This window comes from Prionailurus bengalensis, chromosome D3 (genome assembly GCF_016509475.1).
Source record: "Prionailurus bengalensis isolate Pbe53 chromosome D3, Fcat_Pben_1.1_paternal_pri, whole genome shotgun sequence".
Classification (NCBI taxonomy): Eukaryota; Metazoa; Chordata; class Mammalia; order Carnivora; family Felidae; genus Prionailurus; species Prionailurus bengalensis.
In genome coordinates, this window is record NC_057356.1 from 65,936,407 (window position 1) to 65,962,552 (window position 26,146).

At 47.2% G+C, this 26,146-nt stretch overlaps 1 protein-coding gene across 1 annotated transcript in view; it reads left to right on the forward strand.

The window, feature by feature from the left end:
- SLC14A2 (solute carrier family 14 member 2) overlaps positions 1-25,479 on the forward strand; it is a 53,925-nt gene extending 28,446 nt beyond the window's left edge. Inside the window, 10 exon segments of the mRNA XM_043558708.1 lie at positions 10,448-10,570; positions 12,214-12,296; positions 13,013-13,172; positions 13,901-14,090; positions 14,444-14,572; positions 15,666-15,858; positions 18,863-19,010; positions 19,869-20,003; positions 21,117-21,166; positions 24,409-25,479. Coding sequence (XP_043414643.1) covers positions 10,448-10,570; positions 12,214-12,296; positions 13,013-13,172; positions 13,901-14,090; positions 14,444-14,572; positions 15,666-15,858; positions 18,863-19,010; positions 19,869-20,003; positions 21,117-21,166; positions 24,409-24,609 — 1,412 coding nt within the window. The 3' untranslated portion in view covers positions 24,610-25,479.
- Positions 25,480-26,146: the final 667 nt, after the last annotated feature.

A 26,146-nucleotide genomic window follows, 5' to 3' on the forward strand; every position in this document is an offset into this window, starting at 1 on the left:
CTCTGCACATCCACAAAGTTTCTTTGCCCTGCGTGTGAATGGCATTTTGGCTGGGGGTCCCTGGGCCCCAGCCTTTCCTTCAGCTGCCTGTAACCATTGCTCTTTAAGTGTTACAAATAAAAACTCTGATGTCAATTTAATTATTTTTTTCCTTTGTAAATAACCTGTTCTTTCTTTCTAGAAGATTGTAAGATCTTCTCCGTATCAGTGGATTTCAGGAATTTTATTAAGTAAAGCATAAGTGTGTGTCTTGCCTCATCAGTTCTGCCTTTAAATCTGCAACACTTAAATCTTTCTTCAGCTCAGCAGCTTTTCTTCCAACATTTGTCTGATTATTGCTCTTTCTCCATCCTTTCTTTCTTCTATATCCAGAATGCCTATTATCCACGTGTTCAGTCTCCTTGACCTCTGTTCCAAGTTGCTTTACCTCCTTCTCAGTTTTTACCATTTGTATTTTTGCTTTGCTTTGAGATATTTCTTCCATTTGATCTTGCAGGTCACTGATTCAAATCCCAACAGTAGCCTTTCCTTCCTTCAATTCAAGAGATAAGTTGAATTGTTTAGCTGAAAAATTGTGTTTCATTTCAGAAAATCTTAGGGATGGGGACCAAACTTCAATATCCATGTATGTTTATATTGTTTTGTTGTTGTGCCCAAGGCTACTTGCCAATTTTCATGAGCCAAGGCCATAGAAATTCTGCCTTATGTTCTGACCTCATTCACTCATTCATCCAGAAGACATGTATGAGGAACTATTAATATGTTACTCAGGTCTCTACTTGACAACAAACCAGGAAAGAATCAACCCAGCTCCTGCCTTCAAGGAATTCATTTTATGGGAATTTGCCTGGCCAGGTGAATAGTCTCACCTGAGGTGATGATGAGGATAACACCACAGATTGCCTAAGTCATGTAAGTTCACAGCACCAGTTTCATTATTTTGAGTGAATTGTCTGGTTAGATTGGTCTTCTGTCCAGGAAAAGTATCAAGAAAGAAGGTAAGGGTCCCAAGAAGATTTCTGTGCCTTGTCTCCTGTCCTCTATCTTGCCATTAGCTGATGCCCAAACATTCCTAGCCATCCCCTCAGGTCAGGACTTTGAACCTTTTAAAATATAAACAATCCCAGGAAGGTAACGTAATAAGCATGATCAATCATTTGCATCTTAAGTTGAAGGAGTCACTTCTGAGAATAGGTTGGATGAAAAAGGAGGGGAAAGTAGGAAAAAAGTGGGTAGCATACTTTGAGAGAGTCTTTGGCAATGGAGGACATGCTAGGTGAGGCCAAGCTGGGTGAATGAGGTCTGAAGCCCCCTTATTTCATCAGAAATGATGATGACACTGTTATATTTGGCTTGGAGAAGAAAAGAAATGGTTAGGGCCATGGCTATCTGCAGTATGAGGTAATGCACATGGAAGAAGTCAGCTTACTCAGCATTACTTTAGAAGGTAGAACAAGGACAACTAAGTGGGAATGACAAGCAGGCAGACTTTGAATCAATGGATAAGGGTGCTTTTTCTCAATGCAAGTTGTCTGAGAAATAGTCCTGTGAGACCCTGAGTTCCCTGCTTTGGCAATACAAGAACAAAGGCAGTACTAGACACCTGTTGGGAATGCTTGCTTTGGGTGGGGGTAGACCAGATGACAATGTAGCCTCTCTCTTCCAACAATAGTTTCTGTGATATTCTGGCCCTGGATTCCTATAGAGGAATGAGAAAGAAGCATCACTGAGATGACAAAAAGTTAAGAATATGGAGATCAAATGTACCAAAAGCATACCATTGTTGCCTTTACAGATTTTCCTATAGCTTGACCTTTAGCCACTTGGTTAGTTTACCAAAATGCTCAACATGGTTGCTTGTGCAGATGCAAGTTGAGGGGCCAACATCAGCCAACTATGCCTCGTCCTTGAATTACTGTCCCCTCACTCTCCCCTCTTGGGGAGTTCTTCTTTGGGTCAGTCTTCTAAGATCTGCCCATTTGGAAACTCAAATCTTCATGGCCTGCATTTGTAGTTACATCAAACCCATGTGCCCCGGTTTGTTTATGCTTCCTATATGAGTCTGAGCTTTGTTTCCTTGGGTCATAAAGGTTGTGAGAGTCTGGGGATAGCTATAATCCAAACTAGTTAGGAGTTGGCAGTTTCAGTGTGGGTATGCTTTCTACTCAATAAACCACAGTTTCATTTGGCAACTTGAAAGGCATTCACTTTTTATGTGAAACTGTTTTACTTGCCTGGCTTTTCCCACCTCTTGCCATTCAAAGAAGATAGAAGAATCCATAGGGAACACTTCTGTCCCTAGTGAAACCAGAATTGCAAGACTCCAAGGAAAGAGATGAGGAATTGCTAAAAAAAAAAAAAAAAAAAAAAAAAAAAAAAAAAGTCTTTCTTACTCTCTGTAAATAGATAAGTAGGAGCCCCCAGCCCCCTCCTACAGCTGAATGGGCTGCTGGAACAGAATTAAGTAAAGGAAGTCGCTCTTTGGAGACCATCTAACTCAGCATGCATTTATTCCACCTAAACTCTGGCCTATTCCGGAAAAATCTGACCTCCCCAAGTTTAGCCCCTAGTAGTCAGTGCATCCCTCCTCCCTCTACAAGATTGGAAATGTGGAGTTGAAGGGACCCATGAGATCTGTGAAGAAAACTTCGTTCTGATGTGAATTCTGATTGAGGCTTTAAGGAAATAATCTGTAGAGATAGACAGATGTCTTGGGGAGCCGTGGTATCTGAGCTGCAGCCTTCAGTAAGATCTATCTGGGACAAGATTCCATCTTGATCTTCTGTCTCACAGGACAGCACTTGATTGCCCCACCCTTAGTGTGTATGACATATACTCTACATGTCTAAGTTGCCCGTGGGCTGCATGTGAGCTTGTGAATGGCTCCTCAGAATTACTTCCTGTCTTTTCACACCAGTTACATGTTGTGCTCAGATGGCATATTTCCTGTCACTTCTAGGGCGGATGGATGCTTAGGGGTCTGGAGGGACTACACCACAAGAAGTTCAGGAACCCTCAGGAAAGACCAGAGCAAGAGGATAACAGATACAGCATGCAGGGCTGAGCCAAGGACTGACAGCTGGGGAACAAGGAAAAGTGTCATTGGCAGACATCCATGGGCCCTGAGCTAGCAACACCAAAGTAGGGACCCTATGCAGGGGACTGATCTCTAGTCAGCTCCACACCTGTCCCTGGAATGTTGGGCCCTCCAGCTCCTCCCCCCTTTGTTTGCTTTCCTTCTTCAGAAGGATCTCCGTGATCAGGACCCCTCTTTGGCAGTTCTAAAACACCTGGCATGGTGGGAAGGGGGCCTTTGACGTCAGTGGGGAGATTGTCTACTCAGGTGTAGCTAATTTCCTCAGTGTGAGGTTTTATTTCTAAACCTGGGTAGGCCGCCTCACACCCCATCACTGACAGAGTATGTGTGTGTGTGCATGGTAGGGGTGCAGCAGGGGGAGATACACAAACCTGGGGCTGGCTGGGGAGAGGGTGGGGGGAGTGATGCTTGACCCATCGTACCACAAAGCCAAACAAAACATGTTTAGATTGGGCCCCCCTCCTCAAACTCCAGCCCACCAGACCCCACAGCCCTATGGGATGTGGGAGGGCCATCTTCCCTAATATATAGACCTCAAGTCCTTTCTGGAGGCAGGAGTTAGGTCATGCCCTTCTTGCTCTGAGAGGGTCTCATGGTGAGTCCCTGGGACCCCCATCAGGAAAAGTCAGAAGGAGGACAGGTCTGAAATTTTCCACAGAACCAGAAGGACAGCATCTATTATTGGACTATGCAGAAATTTCCATCAAGATGCTGATGGCAATACTGTTCCCCAGCCTGTGCCCTGCCTATATGGGGAATTAAGGGAGTTTATTGAGGTTGGAAGGCAAATTGGCCCCCTGAGGAGACAACACTTAGATGATTACTTTAAAGGCAAGTGCTAGAGCAAATTTCTAATGAAAGGAGTAATTTAGGAAGGACAGGGAAGCTCCTACTACACAATCCCTCGCTCTGCCCCTTTAAAGGAAACCTGCCTGATCAAAGCAGGTGGGAGAACCATGGTAGCCAGAGCCAGTCCTCCTCAGGGTGTGTAGAAGGTAATCTTTTGTCAGGAAGGCCAGTGTGAGAGCAAGCTGCAAAAAGAAGATTTGTCTTTCCTCTCCCTCCTCCTCCATGATACCCTTTCTCAACTGGAAGACGTGTGCCAGGCATAGGATCAGGGAATGTAAAGTGAACTTACAGAGGACCAGCAAGAGGATGGGCAGAAGGGATCCAGGAAGCGAAGGGCTTTGGGTTTAGGGGAAAGTCCAGCATCCGGAGTTGAGGACCAGAAACGCCACTCAGTCTGAAAGAAGCCTCTTGCCACATCCCAATGGTCTAGATTCCTCCAACCCTGTGCAGAACATCAAAAGGAGCCCAGGTAAGAGGTCTTGTGGGAGAGAACTGAACCGTAGGTCCCCCCACCCCCACCCCAGCCAACAAGACCATCTGACTTTTCAAAGGAAGAGACAAAAAAAGAAAGGCTGATCTTTTTATCCCTTTCTTCTGTTGAGCTGTGGTGTCTGGGGAAGCTAGTCCTGAGATGGGAATGTTACTAAGTATTCTAAAGAGAGTTTAGATTCTGGAAGCTTCTAGCTGAAAGAGCTATTAAATAGGTATAGTTCAAAGCCCTTATTTTATAGATAAGGAAACCATGGTTTGTCCAAAGACCTGTCCAGATGATAAAAGAGCCTGGAAAAAAGTCCAGGGGTCCCAACTCACACCTCATGTGGTGATGGAACCTGGTTAATCCATCCACCTTCAATCCCCTTACTGAACTAGCTGCCCACTGGGTGAGCCTTCACACTATTTGTTATCCTTTCCACAATTTTGTGACCCATGGCTCTGACATCAGTGTGGTTCCTGGGGCAGCACCATGTGGACTTGAACTGTGGGAAGCTAATGCAGTAAATTTGAAAACTTCCTTCCCAGGCATCACTACCTGCTGTTTCCAGGGTGGAGGTACCTGGTCCAGGCATCTTGGCCCCTCTCCTCAGTACCCCTTCCTCAGACATGCCAATAGAACTAGACAATCTCAGTATATACAAACATCGTAACATCCCAACTTAACAACCTGTACCTCTGGTGCTCCTCTCTTACACAGCCATCTTAGATTACTATAGACATATTATGTGCAGTACAGAGAGTGAGTGTTTCTGGAAGACAGATAGCCACCCCACAAGGAAGATTCCAGGATATTAAAGTTATCTTATCAGAGAATGGACAACCTTGTAAGGCATGCAATCTCCTCCAAAACTGGCACCAAAGGATGTGAACTTTTGTGACCTTGCTGAGGGAAGGCTATCCTGTGAGGCTTGAAGATGCCTGTGGCCAGGCCTCTCTGCTAGCTGTCAACACCATAGCCTTGATATACCCCTTCTCTCAAACTTGTACAGCATCGACACCTCCCTTTAAGGCTAGAGGTAGAAAATTAGTTTACTCTCAAGTGCCAACTCTAAATAATTAGTATTGGTTGTCTGAGAATTGTGTTAAAAAGGAGTCTGAGGCTGTTTGGGGAACATATTGAGAGAGACTGCTATGACTAATTAGCTATGTCTGCCATAGATAATGGAGAGAAGGGAGGCAGAGGAAAGAGGATGTGGGGCAAGGGGTATGGAAACACCGCTACCAGAGAAGAAGCTGGTGTACAAATGCCCAGAACTTTCCCTGGCCCTTTATTTGGTGTCACAGATGGAATGATACACAGGTGGGTTTGGAGTGGGGGGTTGGGGGGTAACTCTTGTTTTGGGAGGAGTAACAAATGGATCTTGATGGTAGGTTCCAGATGTTCCATATGTTGGACATTGTAAGTGATGTGTGGATGGCATCGATCCACCTGCAGGAGACAGTAACACCTGTTCAAAATCTGAGGAAGACAACTTGTAGAAATAATTTCAGCGGGGGCCTGCTTGATTAAAGATTGACTTTCAGTAAGATGGACTAGATCAGTTTTCATCCTCTGAACGATGTCATACATGGTTTGGGTTTGCTCGGTTCCTCTCAAAGAAATTCCAATAGGCTTCAAAATTGTATTTGACAGCCTCCTCTACAAATTCTTTTTTAACCCTGGTATTTGAATGGTTGACATTTTCTGTACGTTCGACGTCAGTAGAGGCATAAGTACTATGGGACACTGCTCTCCAGAAAGTGTTTCTGAACAAATACTGTGGCTCATAACTGTTCTTTCCTTGTGTGAGTCAACGGGAGGAAAGCGTTGCTGGACTCTTGCCCATAAAAACACAGGATGGTGGCAATCCTCGAGGGCGGACACAGTGCCCCTGAAATAGCAGTGTGAAGCTACATGCATTGGGATGCTTAATAAAGCTTGTCAGAGCAGGAGAGCCGCGGCTCCTACACAAGGCAGGCAGGCCGAGGAGTTAGTGAGCCGCTAAGGTTTACCCACGGGCTATGAGGGATAGAGCTTTCCAACCGTGTACAGCAGAGCACACAGAGCTGGGCTGGCAGAGCAACCACTGGCCCTCCGAGGGACCAGGTGGGCCTGGTGGGGCCGGAGTCCAAGGGCCTACGCCCTCTGGCCATAAACAATATTATCTATTTACTTCACCATGCCACACATTATTTTCTATGTGTGCCATGATGTTAGGGGCAGAAAAAGTGAGTTATGAACAAAATTGCTCTTGGGCTATAGAACACCCAGCCCCACCTCTGAACCACTTAGGGCTTTGTGGCCACCCAGAAGGAACCTGTGGAACATGCCAGTTATTGAAAACAAATCCTATCAAGCATGATCTCTGTCTTCAGTGACCTGTTTCTTTCTCTGTAATTAACCAGGTTCTTCCAGCCACTCTCACAGTATTCCTGGGTTTCTGGTTGGTTGGTCATAGATGGCCAAGCATTGTATCACCATTTATAAGCTTCCCTTCTTGTATCCAAGTACCACAGAAAATAATCAGCTCTTAACCCTGTAACCTGCAAAGCCCTACACAACTCAGCTATTACCTCTGTCAACCAATGAAAGACTCTCACCTTTATTTCAATATTTATCAAGCATTTAACAATTATGACGAGATGTATTATTCTTAAAAATAGTTCACACCCTGAAATATCCAATGATTGTTTGTTATACCATTCAGAGACTAAAATGTGTAGTATAATTACCCCTCATCAATTTATTCAGCAAATGCTTCTGAGTGCCTACAGAATACCAGGCTTATGGTAGGTGCTGGGGGAGCCGAGACAATCAGGTATAACCCAGGCTTCCAAGGACCTCACCATCCTGTGAAGGTGACAGACAAGAGCACATAATTGACACTTGACAAGGTAAGAGTCAGTGCAGGCAGGTATAAAATGCCAGGTGTGCACTGGGACCAGGAGCCCTTCTGACTGAAGGAGGCAGAGGGTCATGTGCCATCCGAGGGACGTGGCCTCACTGAAAAGGTATCTGATATGTGAGCCCTGCAAAAATGTTTCCCAGAGCCTTTTGTCTTATCTTCATAGCAATATGAGATCGAAATGGAGGGTACCCCTCCAAAATATCTGCCATAGTTCTATAGATTGAGTTTGCAAGGGCTGCCTATGGCATCTACACATTTCTTTCTGAGAGCCACGCCTGCATTGGAGAAACTGTCAATGAAAAACGCCGTGCAGAGATGAGTGAGTCTGGTTCCTGGCCAGTGTTACTGTTGTTTTCTTTGTATCCCCCACCACATAAATGGAACATTTATTTTTGGAACATTTGATAGATGTGTTCATGATATTCTTGAAATCGCCTTTATCCATTATGAAAGTCCTGGGAATCTGACCCAAAAGCAGCAGTAAACTGCTATCCCCTTATCTTTAAGTATTTTCACAGCCGCGGGAAATGTGTTACTTTATCTCCAGTCTTCTTGGTGGCAATGTTCCCGCTTTTCTTTCTCAACTGTTATCCAGCACAGCCAGAGGGGCCACTGCCCTCCACCTGGAGGTGGAGCCCAGCACCCCAGTAATACCCGTGTGAGACCCAGAGCCAACCCTGTGTCAGGCCATATGTGATGCCTCCTCCCCAGCTCACCCTAAATAAAGACCAAAATAAGTTGCCAAGGGAAGGAAAGATACTTCTTGTTTTTGCTTTCTGTGGCTGGGACATCAACGCTAGGAACACATAGTAATATGGTCCCTGCCCCACTTTCCTGGGACCTAAGCAGGTAACAGAATCTGGGAGGCTAAAAATGAAGGTCCAGGGCATGAAAGGTGAGCCAGACCTTCTGCAGCCATTTATAGAGCCTCAAATCGGGTGTCAGGAGAGCTGGGAGAAACTCCTGGCTGTGCTATGATTAATGAACAGTGTGACTTTGGTAAGTTGATATTTCTGGACACAGGAGGTAGAGTGTGATCTTGAAATTCCATGCAATTCTCGGTCTAGGAGGCTAAGGTAAAATATTCCTCCACCCAGGAGTGGCTGGGGCAGCTGACACTCCACATATAAGGAACGAGAAGCAATGGGCCAGCAGAAGGGCCCTTCTAGCCTGGCAGATGCACACTTGGGATGGGTGCTCTGGGAGAATGCCCCACTTTATCAGGTGATGTATGATACCCCCTTGTTCCTTGGTGCAAAACCTGTCTGCACAGGTGTCCTATAGCAGGCTTATGTTCCAGGTGTATCTCAAGCATGGGATCGGGGTTGGTGGGGGGGGGGGGGGCTTCTCCAGCATGGGAAGTTATGGCCCGATGCTGACCCACAGACAGGATGCTGAAATAGTTTCTTCCCCACCCTGAGCCTAGAGGAAATGGACATGGTTGCATGTTTTACCTTTGAATCTGAGAAGATAGACAAAACCCCTCTCCTTGCTCATATGTGTCCCACATACTCTCGAGATTGTTGGTCTTGCTATATTCTAAGCTTTGCTAAAGCCATTTTTATCTGAGAAGTGTGATCTAGACCAGTTTTTCAACTTCAGTGTGCATGCAAGTTAGCTGGGGATCTGGTTTAAAAAAGATTCCAAGTCGGTCAGTCTGAGATGGGACCCAAGAGTCTGCATTTGATGTCTGTGGAGCTGGCCCACAAACCAGACTCTGAGCAACAAAATGCAGAAGAAAGGGTTGGGGGCTGAGAGTCACATGGCTCACTGTTTGTAGGTAAGCTTCAGAAACCATGCTGAGCCTCAGTTTTCCAGTTTGTGCAGATAACAATGCCCAGGTGCTATTCCAAACCACTAAATCATCTAACTCTAGAGTCTACCGGAGCTCCAAGCAGAACGTGTTAAGGGGTGCCTAGGTGGCTTATTTGGCTAAGCGCGACTTTGGCCTGGGTTCAGATCTTGTGGTTCGTGGGTTTGAGCCCCATGTTGGGCTCTGTGCTGACAGCTCAGAGCCTAGAGCCATTTCAGATTCTGTGTCTCCCTCTATCTCTGCCCCTCCCCTGTTAGCACTCTGTCTCTCTCTCTCTCTCTCTCTCTCTCTCTCTCTCTCAAAAATAAGTAAACATTAAAAAAAATGTTCAAGAATGTGTTAAAGCTGCATACTTGGGGACCACCAAATACTCCAGCTGATCAATGTGGGGTGGGCACAGGAATGAGCATCCCAGCAAGCCGCCAGGGTGACTTGATGGTGTCGATTCTCAGACCCAGCTTTGAGAAACCCTGTCCCAAGTGAGGAGCGTGCTGTGCTCCCCCATGTGTGGAAATCTGAAATAATAAAGTTCAGCAGAGGGTTTATTGTAGCTGGTCATAGCCCCAGACCCTTACCTCCCCATAGACTCATGCTTGTCAAACTTTAATGTACACAGAAACAGCTGGGGAATCTTGTTGAAGTAGACTCTGATTCTGACAGTCCAGTGGAACCTGAGATTCTGCATTTATAACATGCTCCCAGATGAGTTTGATGATGCTGATCCCAGGACCACATTTTGAGTAAGAAGAACCCACATTAGTGATTCTCAACCCAAGCTACTCACTGGAGCTATCTTTTAAATAAAATGGGCATTTAAAAACTTTAATTTTTTAAATTGGTCCGGGATAGAATTCCTGCATCTTTTAAAGCACGCTGGTGGTTCCAAAGGGCCGCCAAGATTGAGGAGCTCCCACACACACCCCCTGCCACAGATGGCTGACAAGGCACTGGCTGAAGGGCAGAAACGGCAGCCAGCTCAGGTCCACCATCCACGCTGGCCAAGGCCCGGTTAAGTAGGTCTTAGGGTAGTTTCTTTCTGGAGTAATAAGGCAGACTGGCTCTTGACATGTCTATGCGTCTGTGATATGGTTTCTGCAGGGGAAAGGAAGTGGATGTTTTAGCGGGAGGAAGGGGGGAAGATGCTGCTTGCATCCAATGCACCAATGTGATTACTACTGAAGCTTCAGAGCACACCGCACCTGCCTTTCCAGCTTCTGCACGTGATTTTCCCTGTGCTGCCTGCCTGGCTCTTACAGGGTACAGGCCAGGGCAGACACCGACCTGTCTTATTTTGTCCCTGGCCAGGTGTTGGTGGGGAGCAGCCAGCCACAACAAGCCCAAGGGCCGATGAGGGCTCAGAAGCCGTGCCCCCCAAGCCCAGGAGCGTGTTCCACATCGAGTGGTCATCCATTCGGAGAAGGAGCAAAGGTGTGCACTGCCTCCTCCTTGCTTTCGGGTCCTCAATTTACTCATCTCTAGAATGGGGACCATGGCAGTACCTACTTCATAGGGTAGTAGGGAGAGACATGAGGACCAGGCTCATTCTTATCACACCCAACCTCTGACCACAGCCATGACCCCAGTGTCTATACCCTCCCAGGAACAGGGGGATGCTGGAACTGGGACAGGCAGCCGACTCTACAGGCCTTGACTATGTATTGGAATCACCTGCATCCCATCCCTGGAGACACCAATTTGGGGATTAGCCAGGGTGGGCATAAGGATCTCTCAAAGCTCCCCATGAGATTCTAATTTCTGCCAAGCCACAAACTACTGATGACCTACAGGGCTAGAGGTGAAAAGTTTTTATCTACAGCAGTGGTCAAGATATCAAGGCCAAGGAAACAGATGGAGAGCCACAGAGGGAAGGGAGCTCCCAAAGGCCAAGAGGGGAAGGTCCAGAGGGCAGCCAAAAATGAGCAGGTGGGGAAGCCAGGGAGGAGTCAGGGGAAGCGGGGGTACAAGGAGTCCTCCCCAATCAGATTCAAAGGCAGCCACGTGAAGAGCCAGGGCAGAGGGCCAATCTAATTTTGCCCCTTAAATCTCAGGGAGGGGAACCAACTTGCCCAGAGTCACACAGCTGGCAAGGGACAAAGTGGGAGAGGACCTGTTAGTGTCCTTTTTACAAACCGCGTGCTTCCCAGAAGATGCATTAGTGATATTCTTGCATTTACACTTGCGCATCTAGGCCTCGTTGTTTCTCACCAAAAGTGGCCATCCCAGAGACACAGGCCTGGGGTGGTGTGGGAAAACATCACACAAGATGGAGAGGGCATTGAGCTAGCTCAAGGACCCTGTAGCCCGGGGGTTTGTATTTGACAGGGGCCACTAGCATGTCAAGGAATACTGTGTGGCTTTCTTCTAACAATCCCCCTCCAAACATCCTCTATCACTGTGGTTGGGGGCCGAGGGGGTGGGGAGTACTAGCAGAGCATGCAAAGGAAACTGAGATATGGGTTTCGTGGGAATTGCTCAACGGAAGACAGAGGGGGGCTTCACACACAAGCAGCAGGTCCATCAGGGTGCCGTGCACCTGGCCTCAACGTCTAGAGGAGTTTTCTTTGCTCCCACCCTTTCTTTCAAAGATTCCAAAATTTGTTTCTTCTGCATAGTGTAACTTCCCAAAAACACTGTTATTTGCAGCCCCTGCCCTTTCAAAAGTGGGCACATGGTGCTATTGATGCATCCTTCTAGTGCTTAGGTTCCCTGAAAGCTCATGAATTCAGTGGGAATGGTCCCTTCAGTCTGAAAATACAGGGTGTTCAGAGCCCAGCCTGCCATCCTCACACTTGACCACAAGAGGGAACCAAAGCACCAAGGCCGAAACACTCAAGTCTCGGAACTCCCTAAATTCCTGTATAAAGCGTCCTGTTTACATGGGGATGTACATTTTTTACCCAAAGTGAGAACCCAAATGGGTTCTTGACCAGTAAAATGAAAAGGGGTCTCCCAGCTGCAAGATACAACAGTTCTGGGCTTCCTCAAGTGGAATAGGAAAACTGTAAGAATTTGCTGCTAATGCGCCAGGGTAGAGGTGTCCTAATTGATGATGTGCTTTCTTTCACCTCCAGTGTTTGGAAAAGGCGAACACCAGGAGAGGCAAACCAAAGACCCTTTTCCCTATCAGTACCGGAAGCCCACGGTTGAATTGCTGGTGAGTAAAGAGTGACCTGAATCGGTCAGGGTCCTACAGACACAGAACCTGCAGCAGATTAGGGAGAGAGGGCCAGAAAAGATGTCTCTTGAATTCATATTTCCAGAAACATAATTACCTGGGATAAAAATGTCTATTTTTCATAGTCTACTTTATAAAATTTCATATCCGTTTTATTTGAATTAGTTATCTGTCTTCTCTAAATCTGGCATTCAAGCATTTGGGAAACAAGCTGGTACCAATTTTCAAAAACAGAATCTTTATATGTTTAATTTTATGGACAGTTAAATTTTAAAGACTAGACATGTTGGGGGGTGTGGAATAAGGAATAAGTTCACCTGGAAAGAGTGTGGTATAGTAGAAGTAATGGTTTAAATAAAGAGTCTAAAAATCTGTGATTAAATATCAATTCTGCTGTTTGACCTTGACCTTTGCCAGTGAGAACCTTCCATCCATGCCCTAGCCCTCACCCATAGAATGAGGATAAATACAGTATCCTGTTGTACTGCAAGGTTGTTGGCCATATTAAGTGAGGTAACATGTCAAACAAGACAAAAGGTGTTCTAGTCTACAGAAACACGGAGATGATTAAATAGCAATTTCTCTAAATAGCAAATGAAAATATTAGCTTGGCCCCAGAGCCAGCACAAGTGTCGATTCTCAGGGTGAGAAACACAGGATGTGGGAGTGTCCTTCTGTCTCTTGTCCCCGGGCAGGATCTAGACACCATGGAGGAGAACACTGAGATAAAGGTGGAAGCGAACGTTTCCAAGACTTCCTGGATTCAGAGTCACATGGCCGCCAGTGGGAAGAGGGTCAGCAGAGCCCTCAGCTACATCACAGGGGAGATGAAGGAGTGTGGTGAGGGTCTTAAAGGTAAAGGTCCTGAGAGCAAAGCCCTTGACCCTACCCCTAAAGTGTCACTTCCAGCCGTCCCCAGAAGGCACAGTGCCTTCTTGATAGACTAGACTGAGTGCCATTTCGGTCTTTTAGAAGGGACAGGGATTTTGCTGGTAGGACACAAACGCAGTCTCTTGGGGTAGAAATATAATACATGTCAGTGTGTGAGCTCTCATTTCTGAATGTTAGCAGTTGTGCTCCACAAATATCCCATCAGGGGATGGGCATTTAGGCATGGGATTCTAGAGTCAGCGTTCCAAAAAAGTGCCCACCCTACAGATGACTCTTGGAAGAATTATATCTACTATTCAGATAAGTTCTTTCTAGGAATCTTCCCAGGGCTCAGGCCATGGGTTTGACACCCTCTAGGCAGCAAAAGAATTATCTTTTTAGATATGTCTTCTTGAAAATTCATGCCCCTATCACAGAGACATAGATAGCTCAGGATACCTTATCCCCACTGCTTGAAAAACAACCTAAAGACCACAACCAGCTGGCAATGGGTCTGAAGAGTTTTCTGGGCAGTCAAACACCCTCTTGGGTTCTTGGTTTACCCTCTTCTGGGGCAGGTGACAGCAGAGGCTGGTGCCCTGTGAACCCACATTGGACATGGAGCTTCCCCGACCCTCCGTCTGCCCACTGAAGTCTCCCCCAGGGCCAGCACACCTGAGCATTGACCGACTCCCTGCCCTGGTTCATTTTAGACAAATCCCCAGTGTTCCAGTTCCTTGACTGGGTCCTCCGGGGCACGTCACAGGTGATGTTTGTGAACAACCCCCTCAGTGGTATCCTCATCGTCCTTGGCCTCTTCGTCCAGAACCCCTGGTGGGCCATCTCCGGCTGCTTGGGAACTGTTGTGTCCACTTTGACAGCCCTCATCCTGAGCCAGGACAGGTAAGTTCCAGGAGACCCAGGGTCCAAGCATGAAGCCAGAGGTCGCTTCCTGTGGGGACCATTTCCCGTCTCCTCACTGCTGGCCTCCAAGCTCAGAAACTCCTCAGAGTAAGGACACTAATAACTAAACACAACCATTCCCTGATTATTTGGTAACATCTACACACTGTCCAGGGAAATGCAAAGTGTTGATGTTTTCCCTTCCCATTCCCAGAGGAGCCATCTGCTTGAAGGTGTATATGCAGTCAGGCCCCAGCTGAGGAAAATGTGAGTCAGAAGGAAAACCAAGAAGGCAGTGGCCCTCCTTAGCCCTGGGGAGTCCCCCCTTCACCAGCCCTCCTCCATCCCCCCAGGTCCGCCATCGCAGCAGGACTTCATGGCTACAACGGGGTGCTGGTGGGGCTGCTGATGGCTGTGTTCTCAGACAAGGGCAACTACTACTGGTGGCTTCTGTTCCCTGTCATCATTATGTCCATGTCTTGGTAAGTTTGCTCCTAAGGCTGTGGGTGCAGTCAAGGGCTGCCAACCTTTTCATCCCAGCTCCCCAGCTGTCTCTCTAAACTCAATTTTAAGGTGGCATTGACTTAGCTTTCACAGAAACATCCACTGGAAATAACTGCTAATGTCATACAGCGGCAGCACTGTGCCAGGTGATCTGTGGGCACTCTCATTACCTACGATTCTTGACTCTTTTTTTTCTTTTGATTTATTTTTGAGAGAGAGAGAATGAGCTGGGGAGGAGCAGAGAGAGAGGGAGAGAAAGAGAATCCCAAGCAGGCCCCGTGATGTCAGCACAGAGCCTGATGTGGGGCTTAAACTCACAAACTGTGAGATCATGACCTGAGCCAAAACCAAGAGTCAGATGCTTAACTGACTTAGCCGCCCAGGAGCCCTTCTTTACTCTTTTTTTTTAAGACTTAACAGGGTTTCTGGTCCTACTCAACCAGAGAACAGAGAAAGGTGAAGAGCCACCCTACAGCTTCCTGTCAGTTTCTGGAAACCTTCTCATTCCTCCTGCCTCCCCACCCCACCCCCTGCCACACCCAGCTTTTTCCTGTCCTTAGAACCTCCTGACCAGACTGAGACAACCTCCTAGAGTGGGCTAAAGGACCAGCCACCAGACAGAGCCCTCAGAGGATCAGGGCTCAGCTCCCCTTCTCCTCCAGAAATCATAGGACACTCTGGATGGAGGCTTGGTACTCTTGGCTGCTCAACAAACATTTGTTGAATGAATGGATGAATGGACGAATGAATGAGATCCCCCTCCCTGGTCACTCCCCCAGCTTGTCCTCTCTCCTCATGCCTGAGCGTGGAGCTATATGACTTATCAAGGAAGTTCTGTGACCCCTTGCCTTAGGTCTTCCCGCTTTCTGAAATGGAGCCTGGGCATCTGCCCCATCACCGTGCCAGGCCCACAGAGGGGGCCAGAGGGAGACCTGCTCAGGGCCAGTCGGGCTCAGAGAACATACCCAGCGGGCTGCTTTTCCTCAGGAAAGTCCAAGGACCCCTCTACTCCTGCTCAGTCTAGTGTCAGGGCCGGAGCTTCTTGAATAGTCTCTTGTGTTTCTGTTGCAGCCCCATCCTCTCCAGTGCCCTGGGCACCATCTTCAGCAAGTGGGACCTCCCCGTCTTCACGCTGCCCTTCAACATCGCTGTGACCCTGTACCTGGCAGCCACCGGCCACTACAACCTCTTCTTCCCCACGATGCTGCTGCAGCCTCCATCCTCCGTGCCCAACATCACCTGGTCAGAGGTCCAAGTGCCCTTGGTAGGTAACATGGAAGCCAAGAAGGCAGCGTCTGTCCAAATGCAATGTTAAAGTGGCATTTACTGACTCTGCACATCAGAAGCATCCACAAGTGATGACTATTAACAATCATACCATACAAGGCAGTGGACGTGCAGTATCTCATTAGCCACCATCCTTTTCCTTTCTCTTTCCAGAAGCTAACAAGACTATTTCTGGTGCCACACTATCATAGCACAGAGGAAAAAACTGAGGCCTGAGGTCACACAGCTAACTAGTGAAGAGCAAAGTCAAGATTAGCACTCTAGGGGCGCCTGGGTGGTTCAGTCGGTTGTGCGTCCAGCTTCGGCTCAGGTCATGATCTCACAGTTTGTGAGTTGGAGTCCTGCATCAGGCTCTATGCTGACAGCTCAGAGCCTGGAGCCTGCTTCGGATTCTGTGTCTCCCTCTCTCTCTGCTCCTCCCCCGCTTGTTCTCTCTCTCTCTCTCTCTCTCTCTCTCTCTCAAAAATAAATAACATTAAAAAAAATTTTTTTAAAGATTAGCACTCTGACCTCCTGACTGTTAGAACTGGTTTCTTTCCTTTTTCCTGTTGGAAAAAGTCTTTTTGATGCTTTCTTCCAGTTTTCATTCAACTTACATTATCTATTTCCTTCCATCAATCTCACTGAACCATTAAAGGCATACATGTCACACAGCCACCTGTGGGCTAAAGTCTCTGTTCCAACCTCCAGAGTTGATTCCATTGGCTTTCCAAGGTCACACCATAAAGTGCAGGTGTTCCTCCATTAAGAAATGTCTATATATCAGAACTTTTAATGTTTTTTATAAGTATTTTGTATATAATGCTGGCCTCTGGAAGTCTTCCAAGATAATTAAGAAGACATTTTGTCTGAGGTTCTCCTGCATTGCATTACACTAAACTACCCCATGGTCTCGGCCCACTCCACAACTTTGTTATTGGCAATTCATCATCTAACCACAAAGCCACTTGGGCTTGTTGAGGACCTTTCAGAAATAATGATGCCTAGTTTCATTTAGCATTTCATAGTACACAACAGCACAGCATGGTAGAAAGGACTGTGCATTTACACTAAGGCGCATTATTTAGTAAAAGAAACATTTGTGTTAGTGTCAGCTTCATCCTTGTTGATTCGTGTGTGTGTGTAAGAGGACCCTCATGAGCCAGAGGTGAGAAAAGTTTGGCAATTCACTCCGTAGGCTTCCTTTCCATGGTATTTACCCCAGCAACATCTCTTGAAGGCATAATCGCTCTAAACCGTTGGCTCTGAGGAGCTGATGTTAGGAAAGGTAATTTTAAGACATTTTGCATTCTCTGTGCCACATGTTCAATGGAAAGATATCTAGGCATTTTGTAGAATTGAAAAACGGCTAGGGAATCCTTTACAAATATTTTAGAACCCCCAAGTTCCAAGAAAGAAAAATTCAATTTTTGGTGGTTGCCATTTTAAGAAGTAACTTTCTAGAGGCGCCTGGGTGGCTCAGTCGGTTAAGCATCTGACTTCAGCTCAGCTCATGATCTCACAGTTTGTGAGTTCGAGCCTCGTATCAGGCTCTGTGCTGACAGTTCAGAGCCTGGAGCCTGCTTTGGATTCCGTGTCTCCCTCTCTCTCTGCCCCTCCCCCGCTCAAGCTCTGTCTCTGTCTCTCTAAAAAATAAACATTAAAATTTTTTTTAACTTTTTGTAGAAGTAACTTTCTAGCCAATTAAATGGATTATAATAAGGACTAATATGTTTCGTCTTTTTAACCATTCATGAGAGCCTTGAGTGTTGGGGAAACAAGTAAATGTCAGAGAGAGGGTCTAAAACTCCCAACAATGTTGAAACCCCATGAGTTCCTCAGCTCCTTGGCCACTGCAGGACCCCCTGGAGGGTGTCACCAGCTCAGGACTAAACTGCCCAGCACCACTGCCTCTGTATGAAGCTCTCCCACCTGCCCGCCCTGACCCACGTGGTAATGCCAGAGCCCCCACCCTGTTCTCTGTTCCTGGGGTAACAGAAGACACAGTCTGGAGGGTTAGCCCACTAGGCCAACCCACAGCCCTTTAGTGTCCTCCTATCTCCGCACACTCCCAGAGGTCATGGGCTGAGAGAAGAGCTGCCCCCTCCTAATATACACACACCCTCGCCCCAGGACTCTGTTTCTCCTCAGCTCACTGTCTGAGGGGTAAGACATGCCCCAGTGTCCCCTGTGTGGCCCAGAGCCCCCTCCCTTATGCACTTTCCTAGCTCAAGGGCCTTTGGCCAACCTTCCAAACCATAGGACCCCAATCCCAGTTGCCGGGGAAGGCTGCATGCCCAGGATCCTTTTCTGGAACTGCATAACACATGTGCAAGTGCCCACAAGGCAGTGGACCCTGGCTTCCTCAAACCCTTCACGTTTGCAGACAGGCCCCGCACCCCCTGAGATACACGGAGGCCTGATGCAAGCAGGGACTCGTCTATCAGTCACCGTTTACTTGGCTTCTCAATCAAAAACGCGCATACCATGATATTGCCTTCTCAGGGATTCTTCTCTGGATACGAGTCCAGGTGTTCACCCAGACCAAGCTAACGTGACCACAGCCCAGACACCTTATTCTTGGAAACACAAAGGACTACTCTTTCACATAATATTCAGCGTTTTGGTCATAATTTTAGGGGTTTTTTTTAGTGTCACAGGAGAGCTTTTAAACCCCAACTTTGATCAGACATCTCCTGCTTTACTGATGAATAATACCCTCATTTGAAAAGTTTTTAGTGTCTCTTCACTGGGGGTTGAGTGCCTTACACTCATGTTTCTAAAGAAAGGAAACTTAACACCCTAAAATCCTACTGTTCTAAGAACGCAAGATTAAAACAATAAGGCTTGTGTTCCTTTTAGAGTTAACCTATTTGGATAAAAATGTCTCAGAAACCTGTTGCGAACTGTTGGTGTACAAGGCTTGGCACGAATCTTTTCCAGCCAAGGTTCAAGTTGTCTCTTCTGCCTCCTTAACTGCATGTGACCCTTTGCACCTGCAGCTCTTGAGAGCCATCCCTGTTGGAGTCGGCCAGGTGTATGGCTGTGACAACCCCTGGACTGGAGGCATTTTCCTCATAGCTCTGTTCATATCTTCACCTCTCATTTGCCTACACGCTGCGATCGGCTCCACCATGGGGATGTTGGCAGGTTAGTGTCATCACTTCTGATGTGTTAATGGGCCATATGGATGTTAGTGTCTCGAGTCAGCTCCGAAGAAAATGGTGACAGGTATTTTCGATACCCATCTCCCCACCCCCGCTTATTCCTACAAACTTTCCCCCCTTCCATTGTACCCTGGTTCCCTACTTTGGGTGCCAGTGCCCTCATGTGTTTCTGAGCAAAAGCTGCCTTCCCGAAAGGATTTGGTGTTAGTCAGTTACACCTTAGTATAAATTTAAAGTTTGGAGAGGTTAATTCCAGTCATGTTTGTATTTTAAGTCTTGTCTCAAGGGATGATATTCCACTAGAGAACACGGAGATATCAGTGAAGGAGCGCCTGGGTGGCTCAATCAGTTAGCGTCCAACTCTTGATTTGGCTAAGGTCATGATCCCAGGGTTGTGGGATGGAGCCCCACGTTTGGCTCCATGCTCAGCATGGATTAAGATTCTCTCTCTCTCTCTCTCTCTCTCTCTCTCCCCACCTCCAGCACCACTTGTGTGCTTTCTCTCTCTCTCTCTTAAAAAAATATCAGTGAAGAAGGAAAAGTCCTCTTTCTTGGCAGGGAAAGGAACTTCTCTGCTTTAAAAGGCTGCAGAGTCTATACTCAAAAGGCTCTCTTCTACCTATAACAGCATCACCACTAATACTCATGTGACTCTATGGCCATTTGTTTCCTTTAGATATTTTTTCACTGAATAAAATCAGAAGTTCTTTTTTATAAATGCCTAAGAGGATGATTGGTCTGGGCTTTGGGAACTATGGTGGTTTTCAGGAAGGGCAGGCGAGCCCCACGAGACCCACCCCCCCTCTCCGAACTCAACACTGATGCCTGCCTTCTCTCGCAGCCCTCACTATTGCAACGCCCTTGGACTCCATCTACTTCGGCCTGTGTGGCTTCAACAGCACGCTGGCCTGCATTGCCATCGGAGGCATGTTCTACGTCATCACCTGGCAGACCCACTTCCTGGCCATCGCCTGTGGTAGGGACCACCACTAGCTCCCTTTGCACCTTCGGCGCCACCTGTGACTGTCCCTGCGGGGAAAACCACCCTGAAGATTCTGTGGATCCCCCAAAGATAAACGGGAGGATCGTTTGCTTCACAAAAGCATTTGTATCTAAAACGGTTTTGAGTGGTTGTTCAACGATTCATACAGTAAAAACTGTTTTCACGGAACACATAGTGTTCAGCCACACGAAGACAGAACTTTTAGACGGTGGCTGTTGGGTTGTTGTTCATGGGTTGTCTCTGTGATGGCTACTCTCCTGGCTGGTGATTGGAGCCAACTGACAGAGCAACCCTTCCTCAAATTAATCTTTATGTATAGAATTGGGTGATTTACCTCAGATACGGAGATTAACTTTAAGCACCCAAATACTCATCATTAGGACCTTCCAATAATGCTTACGCTAGAGGAATGCTGAAGGATGTGGTCACATGGCTACCAGCCAGGTGCTCAGTGACTCTCTAATAAAGATTTGCTGTTGTTAATATCCTGAGGACAATTGAGATGCTTTCGGCTGAGAAATTGAGAGTTCGAAAGCAAAGCCCAATTACACTTGCTCGTTTTCACAGAGCGTCACCTCTTACCGGCACGTGGCTCTTCCCAGTGGCCAGCCTGGCCGTAGCCTCTGCAGGCAGAGCCGGGAAGACAAGGCAATGGGCATATTTGGTCTTCCTCAAGCTTAGAGAATGCTGTTCCTCCCTGGAAACCCGTATTACATTAATAACTCGCGGTGAAATATTCCAGCGGGGAGCTCTGGGATCCACTTGCCTTGGCTGTATAGTAAAATTTTCATGTACGGTTTATGCTGCTAAATGTTCCTTTGCTAGAATGCAAGGTGGTGGGACCCAAGAGAACCGTAATCACTCCATTCTGGCCCTTTTTTAACAAAGTTCATCTGCTGTCTTAGCTGTACCGGCATTTGCCTGGAATTTAACACATTTCAGGGCTGTCAACTAATAGAAACATAATTCAAGTTTTATTTTAATCTGAGAGATAGCATTTATGGCATAAAATGTCTGGGGAGATAATATGTAGACTAAGCTTGAGGCACCGTCAGTCACTGGACTGTTTCTTGGTTCTTTTCCCAGCACTGTTTGCGGCCTACCTGGGTGCTGCGCTGGCTAACATGCTGTCCGTGGTGAGTCAGTGTCGGCTAAGAACGTGCCACAACGCCCTTCCCCCGTTCTTTCAGCTCCCCACAGCCAATGCAAGCCTGTCCTCCGGGGACCCTTCCCCAACTCATCCTTCTCATCTCAAATCACACCGCTTGCCTCAGCACCTGCTAGACAGAAGGAGCTAGGTCTCTAAAGGTTCAATGTCAACCACCGGTCAAACAGACCCCATTGTCAGGGGGCCAGTGGAGCTTGTTATAGAAGGACAATTTGAAGAACACTATCTTGTAACTCGAACTCTTTCAGCTGCATCATCCTCTAGAACTAGTTTTAAATCTTTATTATTTAATTTTTTTTGTATGTTTATAGATCAACTGCCCAACTAACTTATGGGCCAGGGTACATCTCCGTTCATCCATTGGCAACTAGGAGTTGAGGGGGTCATGAGGGAAGTCTCCAGGGAAGACAGGGAACCAAGCCCCAGCAATACCTGAGAGAAGCCAGCGCTGGTGGCTATGTGCACATGCACCAGTCCAAGAATCCCTTCCTTGTCTGAGCCCTAGTGTGAGGTGGTGTCTGAGACAGGAGAAGCCGCATGGCCAGCCCCAGCCCCCACGTACACTGGGTAGGGCCCCTGGTCCGGCACAGAGTGTTCAGGGCTCAGCCCGCAGTTGATGCCTCCCCCTTTTAGATATGGGTTCAAGGGCACATTTGATTGATAAAAGCAACCAGGAAAAGCCCCAGTGGTCCTGAAGGTAGGGATGACGGTGGGCATTTTACTCACACCTGCACAAATCCCTTCCTCACCCTTAGGAAAATTGGGCAGGTTGAACTTAGCATAGGAAGGAATTTTCTAGGCAATAGAACCCGCCTTCCCTGATACCATCCTCTGTCTCCCAGTGGGCTAAATCCTCCTCAGGGCTCTGGTGAATCTTGTACATGCCTCTGCTATGACACTTGACGTACAGTATGGTGACGAGCCTTATACATATTCTTCCTTTTCCAACTTCAGCCCATGTGCTCCTTCAGAACAGGGGCCCGGCTGTATTCTAGTCTTTATCCATAGTACCTATCACAATACCCAGCCCATAATAGGTGCTCAAGAAATGATGAATGAATAAAACCCTAAGATAGCAAGCCTGCACCATGGGGAATCTAAGAGCTGGGGCTGATTGATCAGCCATCAGAAGAATGGGCGGGTAACTAGAGCATGGAGTATGGTCTCTGCGGCTCCTTTGCACTCCAGGCTTTCCCATCATTCTTGTACCCATCCTTCCACCTGACTGTCCAGCCAGTGAATATGTGTCACGTGCCTTCCCTGGGCAAGGTACTGGAAGGGATGCAAACAGGAGGCTTTTGTTTCTGATCACAGGCATTTAGAGGATGACTGGCCCTTTTCCTCTGCGGGCAGAGAAGTTAGAGGCAATACCATTCCATTTAGACTTTTTTTGAACTCGAGTTTACTTTCTGTGTGCCTACTATGTTTAGGACACTATGCTGAACACTCTCAGGGAGACAAAAAAGGGCAGGCTGTTTACTCCCATGGAAGGAATGTCCAATCTGCTTGAAGAACAATATAAAAATGTTAAGTGACATTTATGAGGCCCTTCACTCCCTCCACAGACAGAGCACTTGGGAGCTGCACTCCTCTGCTTCCTCACTGGCACTCAAACACGCAGCCCTGTCTTCCACGTGCCCCCCCCCCACAACTTGACAATCATGACCACTGTTTACTGAGTGCTGAGGGCTGTTTACTGAGTCCTTAATATGCACTAGGCATTAACTGTCTGAGTGGACACTGTTATCCCTACTTTACTATTGAGGAAATAGGTTTCAGACAGATGAAATAACTTTAACAAGGTGGTTGGAGCTGAGATGTGGGTCTGAGATGTGAACTCCAGACCTACTTCCTTTCCCACTGTGGGGCTCCGGAGGGTTCTTCCCAAAACACACTGTGTAGTGTGAGCAGGGCTTTGGAGAGACTTGTTGGGTGGAATTCATTACTCGTGGGTATTTTTATGGCCATGGTTCTGGCTGCTGTAGTCCTTCTCCAAGTCTCACCCAGCAGTGCCATCTTTGAGCAGCACATTACCGGCATTGTTATCCCCGTGGTGTTTTCTGAGGTCTTTACTGCTTATAAGGAAATGAGGTTGGGTGTGGGGGAACATGATTTGGTCAGCCTTATAGTTGAGTCTGCAGACTCCTTATCACCAAGCTCTCCACTCAAGTGATCTCAAGGAAGAGTGAGAGGTGTATTAAAAAGCCGCAGGGCATGGGCCGCCTGGGTGGCTCAGTCGGCTAAGTGTCCAACTTTGGCTCAGGTCATGATCTCACAGTTTGGTTCACGAGTTCGAGCCCCACATTGGGCTCTCTGCTGTAGCACAGAGCCCACCTTGGATCATCCTCTGTCTCTCACTCTCTCTCTCTCTCTGCCCCTCACTGGTCTGTCTCTGCCCCTTGCCACTCTCTTTCTGCCCCTCACTGCTCTCTCTCTCTCTCAAAAATAAATAAACATTTTGTTTTGAAAAGCCTCAGGGCATCTTAAGGAAGAAAAAATAGGTCAACACCATGAGAAGGAGAGCTGGGAATGGGGGAGCCCTTGAGAATAGAGGCAGCTACCCTCCACCTCCAACCCCTAGGACCAGGACATTACATCTCTGCTTCTCTCCAGATGTCTGTTCTATCTCCCTGTGTCTGTGGTGGGTTTCTTCTGCTGCACACAGCCCCCTAGCGGCCACCCAGCACTGGTTGGCTCTCCAGTCCTTTCAGACCAAGAGCCCAGTCTCTCTTAGTTCAAATTCTCAAAAGAGGGATTCAACTCCCAGGCCATCTGCCTGTGGAAGTCGCATTGCTGGAGTCCAATCAGCTGTGACCAAAGAGATAAAGATCGTGAGCTACAAAATGGCTGCCAGTGCCACTCCTTCAACAGGGGCTATGGGAGAGGCAGGCAATGGTCAGCTCCTAGAGTTGAAGGTATAACCTAGCCAGACAGCCCAAGGCAAAACATGACTTCTCCATAAAGCCATATTGTAATAGGGTTCCAATGGCTGCATTTTGGAGAATGTGCATCCACCTGTTACAATTCAGGCAGACAGCACTGACATGCTTTTATTTATATTGGTCAAGAAGTATTATTCCTCTCAATACCCACAAAGCATCCCGTCCTCTACCCAGGGCTGTAGGGGAGTGTTAAGGGCTGATGAAACAGGCCAAAGCATCTGATATAATCAAGGCTTCTCTTGTATGTCTCCTTTCTGCCCCTGCCCAGTTTGGACTGCCACCATGCACCTGGCCCTTTTGCCTCTCAGCACTCACCTTCCTGCTCCTGACGACCAACAACCCTGCCATCTACAAGCTTCCACTCAGCAAAGTTACCTACCCAGAGGCCAATCGCATCTACTACCTATCCCAGGAGAAAAACAGAAGAGCATCAACCATAACAAAGTACCAGGCCTATGATGTCTCATAGACTGCTTTTTCCAAAACATGTCACTGTGTACTCAGCCTTCATCAGGTCATCCAGGTCCCCAGGCTGAAGGCCACACAAACTCCCTTTCTGTCTGTTCTGTGATTCTTTCCCCAAGCAAGCCTACACCCTAGTTTTTCCCCACATAGGGAAATACGTGTCTAGTCACCATTTAGGAACCTCTCTGTTCTAAGATGTACAACATTTATCAAAGATACCGTTAGTTTAGACTTCATACTCACAAATCATACCATAAGAGCTCCCTTTGAAGGGAATTTGCCCTCTTCTGCAAAATAAGCCACATCCCTAAAGAGAACTCATCAAGAAGGGGACAGGGATTGGTGGCATGAGCCTCCAACTCAGTCATTTTATGGAGCCATGCACAGTTCCAGGAAACATGCATCAGCCTGGAAGGCGATAGGATGGTTTGGCCCTAGCTCTGCCCCTAGGGAGCCCCTGCCATCTGGAGTGAACGCATTCCTGCTCTCAGCCTTGAATTCTTACTGGTTTCATGACAGAGAGGGATTCAGTCCCTCCCACCTCAAAAGTGTTGATTCTTCTCTCTCTCCCGTAAACTGATGAAATCAGCGTGACCATCAAGTAATTACTTTGAGTCAAGTAATAGATGGAGCACTTACCTGGAGAAGAGGCAGGAAATTTTTAATGTTCTGAGATTTGTTCTTGAGTCACGAGAAAATGTTCTCCAGATTTGGGGTTAGGAACTTAAATTCACTGGAAATGCCAATGTGCCTTCCTTTACATAACAGAAATATTTCTGGAAATGTCATAAGATGAAAACTGATCTTTTTCAACATTCAAATCATGTTTTAAACAAATGTTTTTTCTTTAGTAGGATTCATAAACATGCTGTCATTAAACGGTTAAGTTCACAAGATGGTATCGGGATTTTCTTAAAATGGGGCGCACTTACGCTGTTCACATATTGCCCATCTGAGGGGTTTTCCATGGTCAAGCATGTGTCTGACAAGGGATGGGATGGGTTACAAATCATCAAAAGAGGGTTTGATTTGCATACAAAGGGAATTATACAGAAATGACTGTGGTCTTCTATTTCTGTTTGAGTAGAAATACAGGCTGTTAGCAACACATCTCACTTTCAAGTGAATGGTGTTTTAGTCTTGCACCCCTAAATTACAAACCCAGCCCCTCTTGCATGGTCAGTAACTCTTGTTATTTAATCTTTTTACGGCATTGAGCCCCTAACCCTCAGGAACCCTTTGTGAGAAGGCACGTGGCTCAGCACCCCCCACCCCTCCCCTGCAGGACAGGGATAAACCATCAGAGCACTTGGTAGGACACCCTTCCCCCATCTTACACATTCTAGTTTAGCATGATGGGGTGAGGATACAAGATGGGGGGAAGAAGGCAAGGGGGAGGGGACAGATCCTCTATAAACGCAGCTTTAAGAAAGACTTACATTTGGCCAAAATCCATTATTTGGAAAAAGCCGGTGTCCGCATTTATCTTTTCTTTTCTCTGTCTGCCCTGAGATCCCAGCCATTTTCTGCCACCCCAAGAG